This window comes from Scyliorhinus canicula, chromosome 20, assembly GCF_902713615.1.
Source record: "Scyliorhinus canicula chromosome 20, sScyCan1.1, whole genome shotgun sequence".
Taxonomy (NCBI): Eukaryota; Metazoa; Chordata; class Chondrichthyes; order Carcharhiniformes; family Scyliorhinidae; genus Scyliorhinus; species Scyliorhinus canicula.
The window spans coordinates 56,623,451-56,641,809 of NC_052165.1; the positions used below are offsets into that span (position 1 = coordinate 56,623,451).

An 18,359-nucleotide genomic window follows, 5' to 3' on the forward strand; every position below is an offset into this window, starting at 1 on the left:
TCCTCCTCATCTCTGTTTTGTACTAGGCTAAGTCACCCGATAACATTGGGTTTCATTAATTTCTGGAATTATATCATTTTAATCCAAAAATGGATACTATAGTAAATATATTTAATTAACCTGTTTGTCTCTAATCTATATTGTTCATCAGATCATCTATGTATTCTGGCAACTATTAATTTTATTGCTGTATAGTATTATTTTTAAATTCCTTAACATTTATGCCACAGAGAAACGGTGCTAAAATCCTGTCAACAATCTGAGTTTCTTTGACGTGCGGTGTGTCCTCTAGTGAAAGTTGTCCATTTGACTCTTTTTCAGGTGACATAGAAAGCAGAAATCCACCATCAGAATTGGAAGATCCATTCCTGAATGATCGATGCAGAGGTATGGATGTTTGCTGTTCATTTAATCAGATCTATTCAATGAAACCTGGACCCTTTCACTGACACTCAAAACTTTTCTGTGTTGTATAATGAAGCAATATAATTTACAAGAGGACAAAGCTACATTTTGTACACATAACGCCAGATAGTACCACAGATTTCCTTTATGTTTTGTGAAATGGCAGTCTTAAAGGAGGCAGAATTTGATCTGTTGCATTCAGCACATGTACTTGCATTGTCCCATAATCCCCAAGCGTGGGAAAGAAATCTGTGCACTTTCTGATGCTTCTCCACATTTAATTTATACTGTGTTCTATGATTTTAAAATGTTGGTTGAGGCAGGTTAACAGAAGGCCCATAACTAAAAAGAAACAAAAGCTGTAACTTCTGGAAACCTGGAAAAAAAACTGGAAAAATACAGCAGGTCAAACCGTGTCTAAGATCAGTCAGCAAAATGTGGAGTCCCTGATGCATATTTCCAGGATTTTCAACAATTCCACCTTCTCCACTCTTATTTGAAACTTCTCATGAGTCGCTATTATATCAACTCGAGTGGCAGGAATAGATGTGGACTTTAGGTAGCACCCCTCAGAATTTGATGCTAACATCAGGAGTAGTTTTGTATGTCTGAAAGACCTATGGAGGTGGATCGTGACAGAGTCCAGGTGACGTGGGAGGTTCAAGCACGAGAAAGGGGAAATAAATAGTGATATTGGGTGGGTCTATGGTGACCGGGGGAAGTGGTGTATGACAGAACGTGGTGGAGTGAATTTGAAAGTTGAAACACACCGGGCGGGATTCATCATTGCCCGAAGCTGAAATCGGAATCGGCGATCGGGTGGAGAATCGATTCCACTGCCGGAATCGGAGCCGGAGGCGGTTTGTGATTCTCCGCCCCCTCCAAGCTGGCATCATCGTGACGCACGGTGTGAGCGGTCGCAATGCCATTGCCGCCTCATCGGCTGGCCCACCCGCGATTCTCCGCCCCCGATAGACCGAGTTCCAGACGCCGTGGGACACATGGTCTGAGCCGGCATGCCAGCTGCAGACTGCGTCCAGTGCCGCCACACTCGGCTGGGATCTGTGCCGCTGGCCGGGGAGGGGTGGGGAGGGGAGTCGTCTGCCAGGGCTGGGGGGACTGATGGGGGTCTCAATCGGCGGGTTAGATTACGTGCATGGGCGGCACCATGTTGTACGGCACGACCAGTGCAGGTCGTCAGCCGTGCGCATGCGTGGCCCAGGACCCGACCATTCTCAATGCGATCTACAGGCATTTCACGCGGTGCTAGCCCCTCACCAGAACTGGAATCGGGACTTGCCATTTTTTAAAATGTGAACCTCCCACAGATTATCCGTTCAAGCCGGCACTTAGCTGCTGGACTGGGGAATCTAACCTTCTCTAACCTGACTAACCTTCACCAGTTAGTCAGTCAGTCAAGTCTCTCCAAGTAGGTAGAGTTCAAGATCAGCACAAATGGCCAACTAATGGCATAATTAGGAGGCAACTGCATATCAAAGAAACTCACTTGTATTCTCCTCTCTATGGCGAAGCCCACATGGTCCTGGTTGATCATGCAGTTCGTCGTTCTATGCTGCTAAGGCAATGGTCTCTCTATAGATTTTCAAGTGGGAAAATGTCTGCATGAGACCTCTTGAACCTGTCTCTCATTACCCTGGTGAAAGAGCAATGTCTCCATATTAATGCATGATTGGGAGGAACACCCATCTCTGGTCCTTTAGGATTCCTTTACCTGGAAGGGGTTGGGTAGGAGATGCCATAGCTAGGTGCAGGCCAGGTGAAGGGCTTAACACTTGCCCATTGGCTTTGAGATGGAGGAAAGCCTGTAAGGAAATTGCTCACTTCACTTCGTTCACATATCCACTGAGGTGTCGACGATGCAGATTACAGGCAATCTTGACTTGATAATGCTGCTCATCCAAATGAGGAGAAGGAAGGCACATTGCAAGTTGGCTTGGCACAGGGCCAGGAGAAGGAAGACTCTAAGCAGCAAGAGGCAGTGGGCCTCAAGAACTCCAAGATGTTAGTGCACAGGATACACGGCAACAGCGAGCATTGGCCCAACCATGGCTATATCACAGGTGTTCTACCTAGAAATGAGCGAAAGGCAATATTGGAGGTGCTTTGCATGCTCCAGTACCAGCTGTGGCCACAAGTACTCTGGAGGAATAATGCAGAGTTCCTAGCCTGCAATGAGTAAACAACCATCTGGGTACTGTTAAAACATGGTACTAGACCTTCAACCCCATGAGGTAAAGGCAGGGTGTGCAAGCTTCTTGCTGATACATAATTAATGGACTGAACAGTGGAGATTTGTGTGTTTTCACCTGAACAATATAAATTCAGAATGAGTAGGCCATTCAGCCTCTCAAGCGTGCTTCACCATTTGTTAAAATCATCTAATTATGGCTTTTACTTTCCTGTCTACTTCCTATATCCTTTGACTCCCTTGTCAGTCAAGAATCCATCTAACTCAGCTTTAAAAATATTCAGTGACCCAGCCTCCGCTGCTCTCTAAGGAACAGAATTCCACAGACTAACAAGTTTCTAAGAGACAAAAAATTACCTTGATGGGAGACCCCTTGGCCGGGATTCTCCGAGGTTCTGCGCCACAATTGCGCTCGGCGCGGTGCAGAGAATGGGGTGTCAGACTTGCGTTCGGGTCCAATGCCTTCCCGCGATTCTCCGGGGACCGGAGAATCTCCGTCAGTCGCGCGCGCGGTCGACACGGCGCCGGTCGGCGCCCATTGAAAGAGGTCCCTGCGACAATACCCGTCGACAACTGGCCGAGTTCCCGCCGGCATGGTTCACTCATTGTTCCACCAGGCGGGAGCTCGGAGTGGCGGTTGCGGACTCAGTTCACGGCCGCCATAGGTGGGGAGACAGGGGGATCTGTCACCCGGAGGGGGCCTCCAGGGCAGCCAGGCTCGTGATCGGGGGCCACTGATCGGTGGGTGGGCGCGATCAATGGGGGGGGGGGCTCTATTGTCGGGGCTGGCCCGTTGTGTGGGTCCGCCATGTTGTGCGGGGCCGTCACCGCTGGTATAACCTCCTCAAAGAACTTTATAAATTAATGAAACATGGTTTCCCTTTCACAAACAATTGTTCTAGGCCAGGGTTTAGAGAACAACCACGTATATCATGAAATTCACCTGACCTACAACTGTTTATAGATTTTGGTGATGAGGAGCACAAGGGCCTACTTTTCAGGTGGTATGCAAAGGAACCTTAAGTACTTTAAATCAAAAACAAAGTTTATTCTACAAATTCAATTAACATTTTATAAACACACAATCAACATTTTTATTAACTACAAACATAACTACCCCACACAGCTACAGTACTCTATAGTTAACCCTTAATAACTACCCTTTACTGTTTCACTCAAGTAACAACATCCATAAATCAGACAATCCCTTTTACCACAAAACAGTAGGTTTGAATTCCTTCCAGAACACAGTTATTACTTTGAAGTCATCAAGTGATCTGGAGGCATCTTTTTAACATGCAGAGAGAGAGTCCAAGATCCTTGTAGTCTGAATACAGCTTCCAACTGTCTAAACCGAAAATAAAACTCAGAGCCACAGCTTCCAGCTCAAAGCGAAAGTAAAATCCAGAGCCACTGACCAGCTCCACCCACACAATGACATCACTGCAACCATTTGAGAAGACAAACACTTCTTAAATGGACATTCCCATGACACAATGTTGATTCTGCCTGATCGCATTAAGGTTTTCAAAGTATCCTCATATAATCTGCTTAATAATAGATTCCAATACTTTCCCTATGACAGATGTTAGGCTAACTGGTTTTCTGTAGCTTCCTGGTTTCTGTCTCCCTCATTTCTTGAATAGAGGAGTTACATTCATTATTTTCCAATCTGAAGGGACCTTACTTGAATCTAGGGAATTTTAGAAACTGTAATCAAATGCATCTACTATCTTAGCACCCCCTTCTATCAAGGCGCAAGGATTGAAGTCCATAAAAATCTGGGAACTTGTCAGTCTTCAGTTTGAATAATTTTCTCAATACCTTTCCCTGGTGATTGTAATTGTTTAAAGTTCCTTCCTCCTTTTCATCTTTTGATTGACAATTATCTCTGGGATGTTATTTGTGTCTTAAATCAAGATATACACATAATATTTTTAATGTATCCACCATTTCCTAATTTCTTATTATTAATCCCACTGGAGCAGCTGGTGGAAATTGAAGTCCAGTAATACATCTGTCTTAATAATAGTGACCATGGCGACTATTATTGATTGTTGTAAAAACTCATCTCGTTCACTAATGTTGTTTAGGGAAGGAAATCCTCTATTTATCCAGCTCTAGTCTGGCCTACATGCAACTCCAGGCCCACTGGGATGAGGTTGGTTCTTAACTGCTGACTGAAATGGCCAACCAAGCCACTCAATTCAAGGACAATTAACAATGGTCAACAAATGTTGGTCTGGCCAGAGCTACGCACATTCCATGAAGGAATACATTTTTAAAAATTCCCCAGATTCACACTGAGAACCAATGTTTAGTTACTCTTTTCCTTTTTTTAAATACTGAAGAAACTCTTACTTGTCTGTTTTATATTTCCAGCTAATGTCCTCTATTTCCTTCTCCTTTTAGTCATTCTTTGCTGGTTTTTATATTCTGTCCAATCATCTGGCCTGCCCCTAACCTTCAAGGAATTGTATGCTTTTTGTTTCAATTTGATACTATCTCTAAATTTCTTAGCCACAAATTGATGAGGTGAGGAGAAATTTCTTCACCCAAAGAGTGATGAATCTGTGGAATTTGCTACCACAGAATGTGGTTGAGACCAAAACATTGTGTAATTTCAAGAAGGAATTGGATATAGCTCTTGGGGCTAAATGGCCTCCTCCTGCTTCTATTTTCTATGTTTCTGTTTCATCCCCTCACCACCCCACACACTCCCCATGCCCTATCCATGTTAACCTGTGCTACCTCATACACCCTATGTCAACCCATGCCCCTCTATGTACCTTCTATGGCCCTTTATAGCCCCTATACAAACTTAGTTACAGCTCCTGTCAACCCTTGCCTGCAATTTGCCATAGTTCCTTAACAGTTTGGCAGTTCCTTGACAGCTTGACAGTTGTTTGACAGCAAGGAGACTTAACCAGTGAAATTCTGGCACCCCTAAGCAGAGAACAGTTGAAAGATGTAACTCTGTCTGTGCGGAGTCTGCACGTCCTCCCCGTGTGTGCGTGGGTTTCCTCTGGGTGCTCCGGTTTCCTCCCACAGTCCAAAGATGTGCGGGTTAGGTGGATTGGCCATGCTAAATTGCCCGTAGTATCCTAAAAAAGTAAGGTTAAGGGGGGGTTGTTGGGTTACGGGTATAGGGTGGATACGTGGGTTTGAGTAGGGTGATCATTGCTCGGCACAACATCGAGGGCCGAAGGGCCTGTTCTGTGCTGTACTGTTCTATGTTCTATGTTCTAGGGAGGTATTATTAAAACAACCCAGTAAGATAAAAATAATTGAGTTTCTCCAGAAACCGGTTGAGCATTTGAGCCTCAGTCCTCAACCAGTATTGATAAACGAAGAATTAGACCAAAAACCGATCAATGTCCCATAGCAAAAATAGAGCTAAAAAAGCTTAAATGCAGCTAAAGATTCAGGAGATAGAAAGCGGTGCACATTTCCAGCTCCTAAAATTGGAAATGGAATGATTGGCTCTGAGGGAAGAAGGGATCAGACAGAAAGAAGGTGCTCGGGAAAGCCTCTCTCTACCTGATAATATCCAAATGTCCCGAAACCAGAACCAAGCTCTTTGAAGCCCTTAAAAATGCTAAGTTAATTATAAATCAGAAGAGAGTGGTTTGAGAAGGTAGCAGGACAACTAAAATTACCACCAGAAATCTGGACCTTTACAATATAAGGCCAGGGAAGGCCCATGAGGTCTATTCTAAGCTGACCCCTGAAGTGTCTGCTAGTCATGAACAGACCAAGGCTGCCATCCTTGCTGCTTATGAGTTAGGCCCTGGGGCATATTGCCAGCAATTCCAAAATCGTCACAGGAAGCCCATACAGACCTCCCGAGAACTTGAATGTTTAAAACAAATTAAAACAAAACAAACATTTATGATGCGTTGTGAGAATTGATGTTACGCTTCAAACTCAGAGTGCACTTGGAGGAGCAGAAAGTACCCACAGCCCAAAATGTAACCGTCACAGCTGATAAATTTCACCTCGCCCACAGGCCTGGCAGCTCAGGCAGACCCTTTCCAAACCATCCCCATGAAAGATAGGAAGAAGTGAATAGAAAGGGGGCTATACGAAGAAAGGAGGTACAAAGGAGCATGTGAGAAGACCTTCCAAACCTGAAAGGAGAACACCGGGACTGGTGTGTTTCCACTATAACAAAGTAGGACATTCCAGATCTGAATGCTGGAGGCTAAAAGGGAAGTTTGTGGGTCTTATTGGGCTCCAATAGGAATAATCCCGGGAAGGATACCCCAGTTTGTAGAGTAGCAACTCAGCTGCAGAAACTAGCCCCTCTGAGGTTATTGTCCTCGTGTGTGGTCGAGGCAGGAAAAATCCCTAAGAGCTATTGGAGTTTTGTTCTCTATGGAACAGCATCCCCATACCCTTCAGAGAATGCAATCAAGTCCATTGCACTGGTCTGGGACACAGGGATCTCTCTCATGAGGGTTTCCAATCTTCACCTTTGAAGATCTTACCTGCGCCAAAATTGCGTTTTGCGCGGGGCAGAGAATCCACTTTTACGCCCGAATCAAGCCCGGTGACGCTTTATGCGGTGCGGCTAGGGGGCCATTGCCAGAGGCCCTCCCAGCGAACTTTGGTCCCGACCAACTAAATTCATGACGGCGTAATTCTAATCACGTCTGGCCAGTCGGAACTCAGTCTCCGGCTGCCCTGGTGGGGGGGGCGGGGGGATCAAGTACTGTGGGGGGGGGCCTTATGGGCGGCCAGGGTGGCGATCGGGCGGGTTAGATGGAGCGGCGCGGGGCAGATCGCTGGGACCTTCTTTGTTGTCTCAGGTCCGCCGGCTGAGTCCGCCATTGCGTTCGGCGCGGCCGCTGGAGACTGCCACATTGTGCATGCGCGGACTCGGAACTGGACGTCCGGGGCCTGTATCCGCAGCCAAAGCTACGGATCCGCAGCCAAAGCCAGCATTTTTATGCCGGCTTGGGGATATAGCCCCATTTTTTGGAGAATCCAGCCCCAGATCTTTAGCTATGATGAACAGAGCACCTTTGTCCCAACAGCCCTTTCAATTGCCAGGGCTTCCCCTGACCCCTCTTTGCTTGAAAGTCTACTCTCCGTGGCCTTTTCTCCAAGTCGGACCCTGTTTCCTGCTGCTTTCTTTTTTCTTAACAGGGACTTGTTTCTGTCCCCTGTCTTTGCCCCTTACTTGGGATTTCCTTTCGGGCCCTTTCTCTGTTCCTTCCCTTGTTTGGGACCTCTCCCTTGTGCCCTGCCTAAGGCACCTACTGGCTATGAGATACACACCCAGGCACTTGCCCTGGGTTTTTTGTGCTTTTCTTTTTTTAATGCCCAGGCAGGCTGTTTCTACCCTGAATTTAAAGAACATAAGGGTGTAGACCTGCGCATGTGCAGGTCGCTCCCGGTCTGCACATGCGCGCAAGTCCGAAGACTGTCAGGATTTGGAATTCCCGACTTCCGCGCTCAGTACGAAGTTTGCGGTGTTTCCACAATCGTAACCTCTATGTGAAGTCAACAGGGTCTGGCGTGTCTGTTAACTAATTTCCCTCAACTTCAGCCAGAGGGAGCTAGACTCCAGGACACATAATTTGGGTCCGCAGGGTCCAACTAGCCCCCATCCAAAGGAAGAAAGTCAGACAAGAGTCACCTTCCTTCTGATAGACTAAAATTCAATCGTTTTTTGAGCTACTTTGTAATTTCCCGGATATTGTTAGGGTCCGGGTGAGAACCCCTGAGAAATTATTATTCCACTAAACGGAATAGAAATTGAGTTCACGGAGTGTTTGATACAGGATGTTGGATGAGACAATTTAAGTTAAAAGTAAACACATTTAATATTATGAAAAAGCATGCAATTTGGGGGTTATACAAAGAGTATAAATTGCAACATTTACATAATATCACGAAAAAAAAACTATTTCTATGAGAGAATCCCAAATCTAACTTTCATTTAGTACAAATATTAGACTTTAAAAGAGAACTCGGATGACAATCAATCATTAATGTTGCTTTGATCCCTGAGAGTCTGAGACTTGTTCAGCTTAAGATGGATCTCAGGTGGAGGTGACTGTTACTATACTCTCCCCTCAAGAAGCTACGCTCTGAAAACTCGTGATTCCAAATAAACCTGTTGAACTTTAACCTGGTATGGTAAGACTTTTTACTGTGCCCACCCCAGTCCAAAGCCGGCATCTCCACATCACGGCTAAAGAAGCCTGATAGTTCAACTTGCGTGGCGATATTTGGAATTATTTTTTTGGTTTATAATTAACCTTTATCCCACATTAGATGAGAAGACCCTCCGATTGTTGCCTGTTCAATTTCAAAGAAATGTTTTACTGAGTATTTTTTAAAACTAGGGTTGGGTAATGGACATATTGGTCAAACTGCTTGGTCAATGTACTGTGTCCAGTAAGATAATGAGACTTGGTGCCTAGCGTTCCTTTATCAGATTGTGGTTTTACTTATCCAAAGAAGAATTGTACTACAGTGCAAATTGTCATTGTAAGGACCCTTAGGATACTGCGTACTCTTTATTAGCAATATCACATTGATGTAAATGGCGTTGACTATATGCTTGAACAATTTTGCTCTTAGGAAATGCAGCTTGGTGTACGTTTACTGATTAGTAATTTTAAAATTAATTTCTTCTATTTATCCCATAAATTGTAACCCTTATTCCTTTACAAGGTAAGTTCGGGTTTGTATCACATGATCAAATTGGATAACCCAATGTGTCTAATTTATGTTTGCACATAGAAAATAAAAGAGCCTTCCCTCCTTCACTCTGCTTCTGCCCCATTCAAGTTCAAGTATTTTTCTTTGACTGACCTGAGTAAGGCTCTTCGTTATATTCATGAAAAATCTCTCTTGCATAACACTACTGTATTACAGACTACATATCATAAGGTGGTTCATGTGAAATTTAACCTTGATCAATTTAATACAGATTCATTTTTCTGCCATTTCATGGGATTATAAAACAACAAATCCCAATTGCAGTCAATATTCCCTTTAATAGTATGAAAAAAGCTACAATACTTCAACACTCATAAAACACACATATATACATCATATATGATACTTAGACATAGACTTCTTGAGGAATAACACTAAATAAACTAATACAGTATTCCTGCTTTTTACTCCACACTTTTTTATTTACTGACATCTAGTGGCAGAAAAAAATCAATACTTTTACAATTGTCGAATGGCCTTGCTTTGCAGCGAGATATAGTTCCACTTCTCACAATTCTGATCAAAAGTCAATTGCTTACCTTTGGCTTTTATCATCCATTAATTTTTTAAACCTAATTTGACCTGATTTTAACTCACTAAAATCTTATTCATTTACACAGAGTTAAAACCTCCTCTAAACTCACTGGTAATGCCATAGGGGCTGATTTAGCACAGTGGGCTAAACAGCTGGCTTGTAATGCAGAACAAGGCCAGCAGCGTGGGTTCAATTTCCGTACCGGCCTCCCCAAACAGGCGCCAGAATGTGGCGGCTAGGGGCTTTTCACAGTAACTTCATTGAAGCCTACTCATGACAATAAGCGATTATTATTATTATACCAAAGAACTTGATTCCATATTTTATGTCAACATTTATTTTTCCCTTCTCCACTGTTAACTCTCTTTAAAATTTAAGCCTGTCCAAGATTTGAATAATCTTCCCATATGTTGGGAGCTTCTTCAAGCATGCCCCACATACATAGAATTTACAGGGCAGAAGGAGGCCATTCGGCCCATCAATTCTGCACTGGCCCTTGGAGAGAGCACCCCACTTAAGCCCACACCTCCAACCCATATCCGCAACCCAGCAACCCCACCCAACCCCTTTGGACTCTAAGGGCAATTTAGCATGGCCAATCTATCTAACCTGCATGCCTTTGGACTGTGGGAGGAAACCGGAGCACCCAGAGGAAACCCACGCAGACACTGGGAGAACGTGCAGACATTGACCCAAGCTGGAAATCGAACCTGGTATCCTGGAGCTGTGAAACAACTGTGCTAAACACTGTGCTACCATGTTGCCCAACAGTGGACAGGAAATAAGAAAAAATGATTGTCTGGCAAGCTCTTTCATTTCTAGCTTTCAACCTCTTCCCCATTTCTTTGCCTCTTTCTTTTATCAATATAACTATTACCACTAGTTTTTTAGAATTTGCCTTCTTGTATACTGTGGTAGCGAGGCCCCTTTAAGGGTTAGTGGACCATGTGACTGGCTCAGGGGCCAATCGCACAGGAGCACGCGAATCCCGGCCAATGGCGAGTTTGTGCAGGGCCCTGGGAGCAGGGTCCCTGGTAGTGTGGACTCTAGAGTCAAAGAGAGAAGACCCATCCTATTGTATCCTGTATATATATACCAGCCTTTGCCTTTTGTTAACAAATGTCTTTGTTACTACTGGAAATGTTTCTCGAGCCACCACATATACTATATTGAGTAATGCTGTCAGCTATGTCCCAATTTGGTGCTGCCAGCAAAATGTCTACTGTGAAGTATTAATTATGTATTAAGTATTAAGGTAAGGTTTGTTGTATAACAATTTGGACCAATAAATTCAGATCCTGAGACATATATGATTTTCAGATTATATATGAGGCATTGTCATGCCTGCCTTTCTTGTCCCTTCAAGAATTATCATTGCTTTTCCAACTCTAAAAGCATCATTGGAACCATGTACACCCGTCCCCAAAGCAATTCTCATATGATCAATTCCTGTTGCTGTGTGAAAAAAGTTACCCCGAGCCTACACTGGAATTAGGACTCACCGAGGTGTGTGTATCTGCTTTGGTGGAGGGTGAAGGTGAAAGCAGTGAAGAGTCTTCCTTGGATGGATCCTCAGTCTCCTTATCTGGGGTGTTCTGGGGGCTGTGGCTGATGCACTGGTTGGCACTCTCCCACCTTTTCTTGCTGGAAAAGAGATAATTAGTAATTGCCTACACAGGCAACTACATTATAGGTCATGCGCAATCATTGTCCATGTGTGGCCGCTTTATAACTGATGGGCCCCTCATTGGAGAACAATGATCATGTCTTCCATGCAGAGACAATCCCTCTCCTTGACAGCCAGCTCCCCTGCCTATTCCCCCTGGAGAGTGAATGATCAACCCAGCTGAGATCAACCAATTTTCAGAGAACAGAGACAGACATCGGGATTCTCCTTTCCGGGGACTAAGTCCCCACGGCGGCGGGAAAACCAGCGCCAATGACTCTGGCGTCAACAGGTCCCCAAGGTGAGTAATTCTAACCTGTCTCGGGGGGCTAGGTGGACGCTGGAGGGGTTGGCGCCGGCTGGAGCGGCGCCGAAGGGAAAGTGCGAGTTCGTGAATGCGCCGAAGGGCCGGCATGATCTCGCTCATGCGCGGTACCACCGGCGTGGTTCCGTGCATGCGCAGACTGACCAATGGATTTTGGCGCATGCGCGCGGGGGGGGTTCTCTTCTCCGTGCCGGCCATGGTGGAGCCCTACAGGGGCCGGCGCAGAAGTAAGAAGTGTCCCCACGGAACAGGCCCACCCGCAGATCAGTGGGCCCCGATCGCAGGGCCAGGCGACACTGGGGGCCCCTCCCAGGGTCAGATCCTCCCGCCCCCCCCCCCCCCAAGGACCACCCCTGCCGACTTGTGGGACCATACAGAATGTGAAATCTTCTAGTCTGTATAGCTGAATTATACCTGTGAGGCCTCTGGGCATTGTGTATTATTCCAGCATTGGTAAATATAGGTTGTAAAACATTTAAATATTGCACGAACAACATGGACCACTGTATATTTGCGGCTGGATTCGCCGTTCCCCCAGTTGCGTGTTCCTTGGTCGCGCGCCGTTCGCTGGTGGCGGGATTCTGTTATCCCGCTGCTTGACAATGGGATTTCTCATTGAAACCACACACAACCAGGAAACCTGCAGGCGGGGGTGCACTGCCAGTGGGAAAGGTGAATTGTAACGGCCGGAGAATTCTGGCCATAATCTTTATTCAAAGGCTTAACTACAAAGGCTATGGGCCCTGACAACATTCTGGCATTGGTATTGAAGATGTGTGCTCCAGAATAAGCCGCACATCTAGATAAGATGTTCAGCTGCAACACTGGCATCTACCAAACAATATGGAAAATTTATCAGATATGGCCTGTCCACAAAAAAACAAGACAAATCCAACCTGCCTAATTACTGCCTTGCTACTCTTATGCTTGAACCAATAACAATCAATTATCAAACTAACCTGAAAGTAGTTAATGATGACTTTAGGCGGGTCCTTCCCACTGCTGATCACGTTCAGCTGTGACGGTTACGAGAAAGCATTAGCTGGAATGTTGAGCTCAGAAATAGCAGCAATGTTGACAAACCAGTGTTACACACTGATCAACTTTATGATCTGTCCACTCTACATACTTGTGGTGCATGTCCCTGCACCCCTGCTTACACCATCACTAAAATGGCATCTGCACAGCGAGCACCAGAATTGTTTGATAACGCCATTTTTGAGGTAAAACAGCACCCCCTAGTGCTGAAAAACTGGTTATTACAGAGTTGAATTTGTGGCCTGTAATTAGTTGCTGTTTTCTGGACAGCTTTAGTCTCAAAATACATCAGGTGCAATTCTCCCCTTCCCCTATAGCACCATTGGATATTGCTAATTTGCAGTGCTGGCTCTCCCAGTACTAGTGCAGGTTCCGTGCTGTGATTCCCATTGGGTGTCTGGGCACAATCCAAATCTGTATTCATCCACACTTAGTCATTTTTTTGGAGCTTGGCGAGTTTCTCACTGAAAAATTCCACACTTAGAATTTTTTTCTACAGTGGGGGAACTAAAGACACCGACAGGGCTGGCTCTTCGGAGATCAGGGCACCATTTTCGAAGGGTGCCCAGACCTCAAAGTTAAGTTGAGTTCCCTCACACCTTCCACCCATGGACATCATGACCCCCACTGACATGGACAACAACCCCAGCCCTCGACACCGGAGGGACAGCCTCCTCCACCCCATCACAAAAGGTCCACATGATCTCTCCCCCCCCCCCCCCCCCCCCCCACTTCCCCCCACCGCCCCCATACCACCCAGGCATGAGGGTGACCCGTCAATCCTCGTCGCCATTGGGCCGTCGCCACCTCCTGTTTCAGGCACCCTCTTTACCCTGCCCACCCTTCATAATCTTCCTTCACCTGCCACTGTTTATACCCCCTTCACTTTCCTCCCTTACATGGGCCTGCCCCCCAGACCCATTCCCTTGGCCATGTCCCATGGTACCCTGGCAATGCCAATTTGGCACTCAGGGTCTGGCCCTGTCACACCAGCAGTACCAGCCTGGCACCCCTGATGTGGGTACAAGGGTGCCAGGTGTCAGGTTGGCACTGCCAAGGTGCCAGGTCTTGACCCCGACACCCAGGGGCTCCCATGGCCTCCAAGCATCCCCACCACCCCCTCACCCCCCCGGCGTGGCCATCACATCTGGTTTCTATTTTGTGAGACGAGTACTAATTTGCCGTGGCTTCAGGCCTCACCGTTTGGCCCGGTGAATACCAGGAGCTGGGAGAGCCTCAAATGGACGGTGCATATTTAAATGGATTTAATGACTCATTTAAATATGCTGATCTGGATCACGCCCAGCAGGTCAGGTGTATCATACGTGGCTTGGCACCTGGACAAAACCCATGTTTGGCCTCTTTTGCTATACACCTGATATAATGGGATTGGTGCCAGGCGCAACGCAGTGGGAAAATCACACCCATCACCTCACATTTCTAACTTGAAGTTATCATGCTGCCAAAATGTGTACAGGGAAGTGAAGTTTTATGCTCTGATCTGCTGAATGAATAGAATAAAAGCATGTGTGATATCAGAGGAAAGCCTATTAAATTTTAAAAAAATCTCTTTGCTTCCAATATCTTCCTCAGGAGGCGGACCCTGCCACCACCAGTGCACTGACACAGGTACCAGCGTTCGCTGCTCATGCTATCCTGGCTACAAGCTGAAGGATGACAAAATCACATGTGAAGGTATTGGCGTTAGATTTTTCCTAGTTAATAATGCTCTATCTACAAAGGTGATGGAAACTGATTCCCTAGATAATTTTATATGGGATTAAGCATGATTTTTTGGAGGGTAAATTTCAGTACCCAATTCTGTTTTTCCAATTAAGGGGCAATTTAGCATGGCCAATTAACCTACCATGCACATCTTTTGGGTTGTGGGGATGAGACCCATGCAGACGCAGGGAAAATGGGCAAACTCCACATGGACAGTGACCTGGGGTCGAGGTGGAACCTGGGTCATCGGCGACGTGATGCAACAGTGCTAACCACTGTGCCACCATGCTGCCCACTGGCATTAAGGATGATTGGTCTTTCAAAGAGCCAGTACAGATATGACGGACTGAATTACCACCTCCTATGATCTAAGTTTCTATAATTTTATAGTTACTGGTTTGCAAACAATAATTGTCTCAGGTATTTCTGATTTTTATTTGCTTTGATTGTATTAACCTTTCTTCAGCCACAAATAAATTCAGGTAATATAATGTGAGACCATCTGTGATCAAGCCAAATCCAAGTGTTAATACTTTTTGACAGCAGTATTCCTCAGACAAGAAACTAAGGTCTGAGTTATCCTCTGAGGCAGGATTGTTGCTGACCGCTGCCTCACCACAATGACTCAACCATGACTGCAATTCATTTGATGTTAATTATACATGTACAATATGCTCCAGGCACTAGTACTGGGAGAGCCAGCACTGCAAATGAGCAATATCCAATGGTGCTATAGGGTAAGGGGAGAAAAAAACTTTATATAGGGGAAGCATCGAAAGATATCGATATGAAGATATTGAAAACATCTCAACAAAAGACCTTGAATGAACTTTAAACATACCTACCTGAGGAAGACGTGGTTGAACTATAATAACAAGAACATAAGCAGAAGTAGGTCACACTTCCCCCTTGAGCCTGCTCCACCATTTTATGACCATGGTTGATCTTTGACCTCAACTCCAATTTCGTGTCCACTTCCCATGTTCCTTCATTCTCTTGGAGTCACAAGGTATATTGATCTTAACCCTGAATATACTCAACAAATGAACATTCACAGGCCCCTGAGACCAAGGTTCCAATTCTCTGAATGAAGGAATATTTCCTACCTCAATCTGAAATGGATGAGCCTTACCCAGAAACTATAACCCCTAATTCTAGACTCTTCAGCCAGGGAAAATAATCTGCCAGCATCTACGTTGAAATCAGCTCTCATTCTTATAAACTCCAGAGAGTATAGGCCCATTCTATTCTATCTCTTCTCATTGTCTAACCTTTTCCTTCCAAGAAGCAATCAGAGCAAGTAAATCATTCCTCAGGTAGAGAGACCAAAGTTGTGCAAAGCATCTGTGGCGAGAGAAACAGTCAACTTTTCAAGTCCATATCACTCTTTTTCATATGGACTCGACGCGTTGACTCTGTTTCCCTCTGCACAGATGTTACCAGACTTGCAGAGTTTATCCAGCTGTTCCTGTTTTTATGTCAGATTTCCAGCATCCGCAGTATTTTGCTTTTATAAAGTACTCTAGATGTTGTCTCACCAAAATCTTGGACAATTGCAGCATTACTGACTTCCTTACTTTCATACTCCAAATCCCTTGCAATGAAGGCCAATGTACACTTTGCCTTTCTAATTGTTTGCTGTACCTGTATGCTAACTTCCTTCCACTAGATTGGTCCATGGGATAGAGGGTTGTCCCATATGACAAGCTGAGTACTTTGGGCCTATATTGTTTGCAGTTTAGAACAATGAAAGGTGATCATATTGAAACATACAAAATTCTGAAAGAGCTTTACAGGATAGACACAGAAGTTGTTTCTGCTGGCTGAAGCATCGAGAACAAGGAGGCACAGTTTCAATATTAGGGGTAGATCATTTAGGACTGAGATGAGGAGAAATTGCTGTACTCAAAGGGTTGTGAATTTTTGGAATTGAAGAGGTGTTGGGGTAGTGATATTGTCACTGGATTAGTAATCCAGAGACCCAGGGTAATGCTCTACCAAGGCAGATGGTGAAATATCAATTCAATAAAAATCTGGAATTAAAAGTCTAATGATGACCATGAAACCATTGATTGTCAATTGCTGTAAAAACCCATTTGGTTCACTAATGTCCTTTAGGGAAGGAAATCTACCATCCTTACCTGGAGCGGCCGGCATGTGACTCCAGGTGGAGAAATTCCAATCTGCCAGCCAGTCTGCAGCTGTGGGTGGTGCTGCTGATCGCCAACAGAGCAGGATTCTCCCGCGTGTGATCAGGATTGCAAAAGCCAGGGCATCGGCCCTCTTCCCCATATATAGTTTTGGCTGGTCCGAAACCCCGAAGACTGCCACTCTCGTGCAGGGCTCCACCCTAACCGCCACATAACCGTGGACATTGCCTCCAAGTAGGGTGTCCAGAACCCGACATGTCTGGGGCAGGCCCCAAGTGGGCGTGGTTGGCTTGGCCTCCCTGGCACCATTCTCATTTATCCTCCACCTCCGGGAAAAATCTGTTCATTCGGGTTCTAGTTAGGTGAACTCTGTGCACCACTTTATGAGGCTTAGCCTTGCACAGGAGGAGGTGGAGTTGGCTCTACTTAGTGCTTCGCTCCAGAGTCCCCAACCCACTTCCGTCTTGAGTTAGTCCTCCCATTTCTGCCCACCACTGTCAATGGTCTCCTTGCCCTTTCTAGCAGTCATCCATAGATGTCCCCACTGATCCCCTCTCCTTACTATCCGTGATTAGTAGTTCCTTTTGTAAAGTGTCTCTCAGGGCTCTACGGTACCCCGTTGTCTCCTTGCGGAGAAAGTGTTTCATTTGTAGGTGCTGGGGCTCCTGTGCTTTTGGTAGCTCCAGTTCTTCCGTTAGTTCATCTAGGGTCCCAAGTCTGTCCCCCATATAAAAATCTCTGACCGCTAGCATCCCCCCATTTTTTAAAGGTGGTGTCAAGCATGACTGGTGGGAATTTGTGGTTATCGCAGATGGGACCATGAAGGACATCCTAGTTAAATAGAAATGCTGCCTCATTTAGTTCCATGTCCTCAATGTGGCTACTACCACTGGGCAGTATATTTATTTTGCCGAGGGGGGTGGTATTGCTGCCGTGGCGAGGGTCATTCCCTTGCAGGAGGACTCAGCCTCACCCATTCCGTGTTCGGTTTTCATCTCCATCCCCTCACCCTCTCGGCTGTGGCTGCCCAATGGTAGTATTGCAGGTTTGTAAGGGCCAGGTCGCCCAGGTTTTTCCTCTTTTGCAATGTAGACTTGGGGATCCTTGGGTTCTTTCCCCCCCCACACAAACGCCATGATAATTTTGTCTATCCCTTGGATAAAGGCCTTGGGGGTGAACAGGAAGAGGAACCTCGGTATCATGTTCATGTTGATGACCTACACCTTCCCTGCCAGGGAAAGCGGGAGTGCATCCCATCTCTGAAGATCCTTTTTAAATTCCTCCGCCAGACTGGTCAGGTTCCATTTATGGATCTGTGTCCAGTCGTGGGCTATCTGGATCCCCAGATAGCAGAATTTACTTGGGCGAGTTTGAATGGTAGATCCGCCAGCTCTGTCCCTTCCCCATTGGGGTTCACCAGGAAAGCCTCGCTCTTTCCCAGGTTGAGTTTGTAGCGCGAGAAGGTCCCAAACTCTTCCAGGAGATTCAAGATTACTTTCCTGGCATTCTGTGGGTCTGAGATGTAGAGGATCAGGTCATTCGCATAGAGTGAGACTCTGTGATCTCTGTCT

General features: G+C 45.7%; 1 protein-coding gene across 1 annotated transcript in view; it reads left to right on the plus strand.

Moving 5' to 3' along the window:
* fbln1 (fibulin 1) overlaps nucleotides 1-18,359 on the plus strand; it is a 231,426-nt gene that overhangs the window by 51,882 nt on the left and 161,185 nt on the right. The window contains 2 exon segments of the mRNA XM_038780632.1: nucleotides 322-387; nucleotides 14,507-14,608. Coding sequence (XP_038636560.1) covers nucleotides 322-387; nucleotides 14,507-14,608 — 168 coding nt within the window.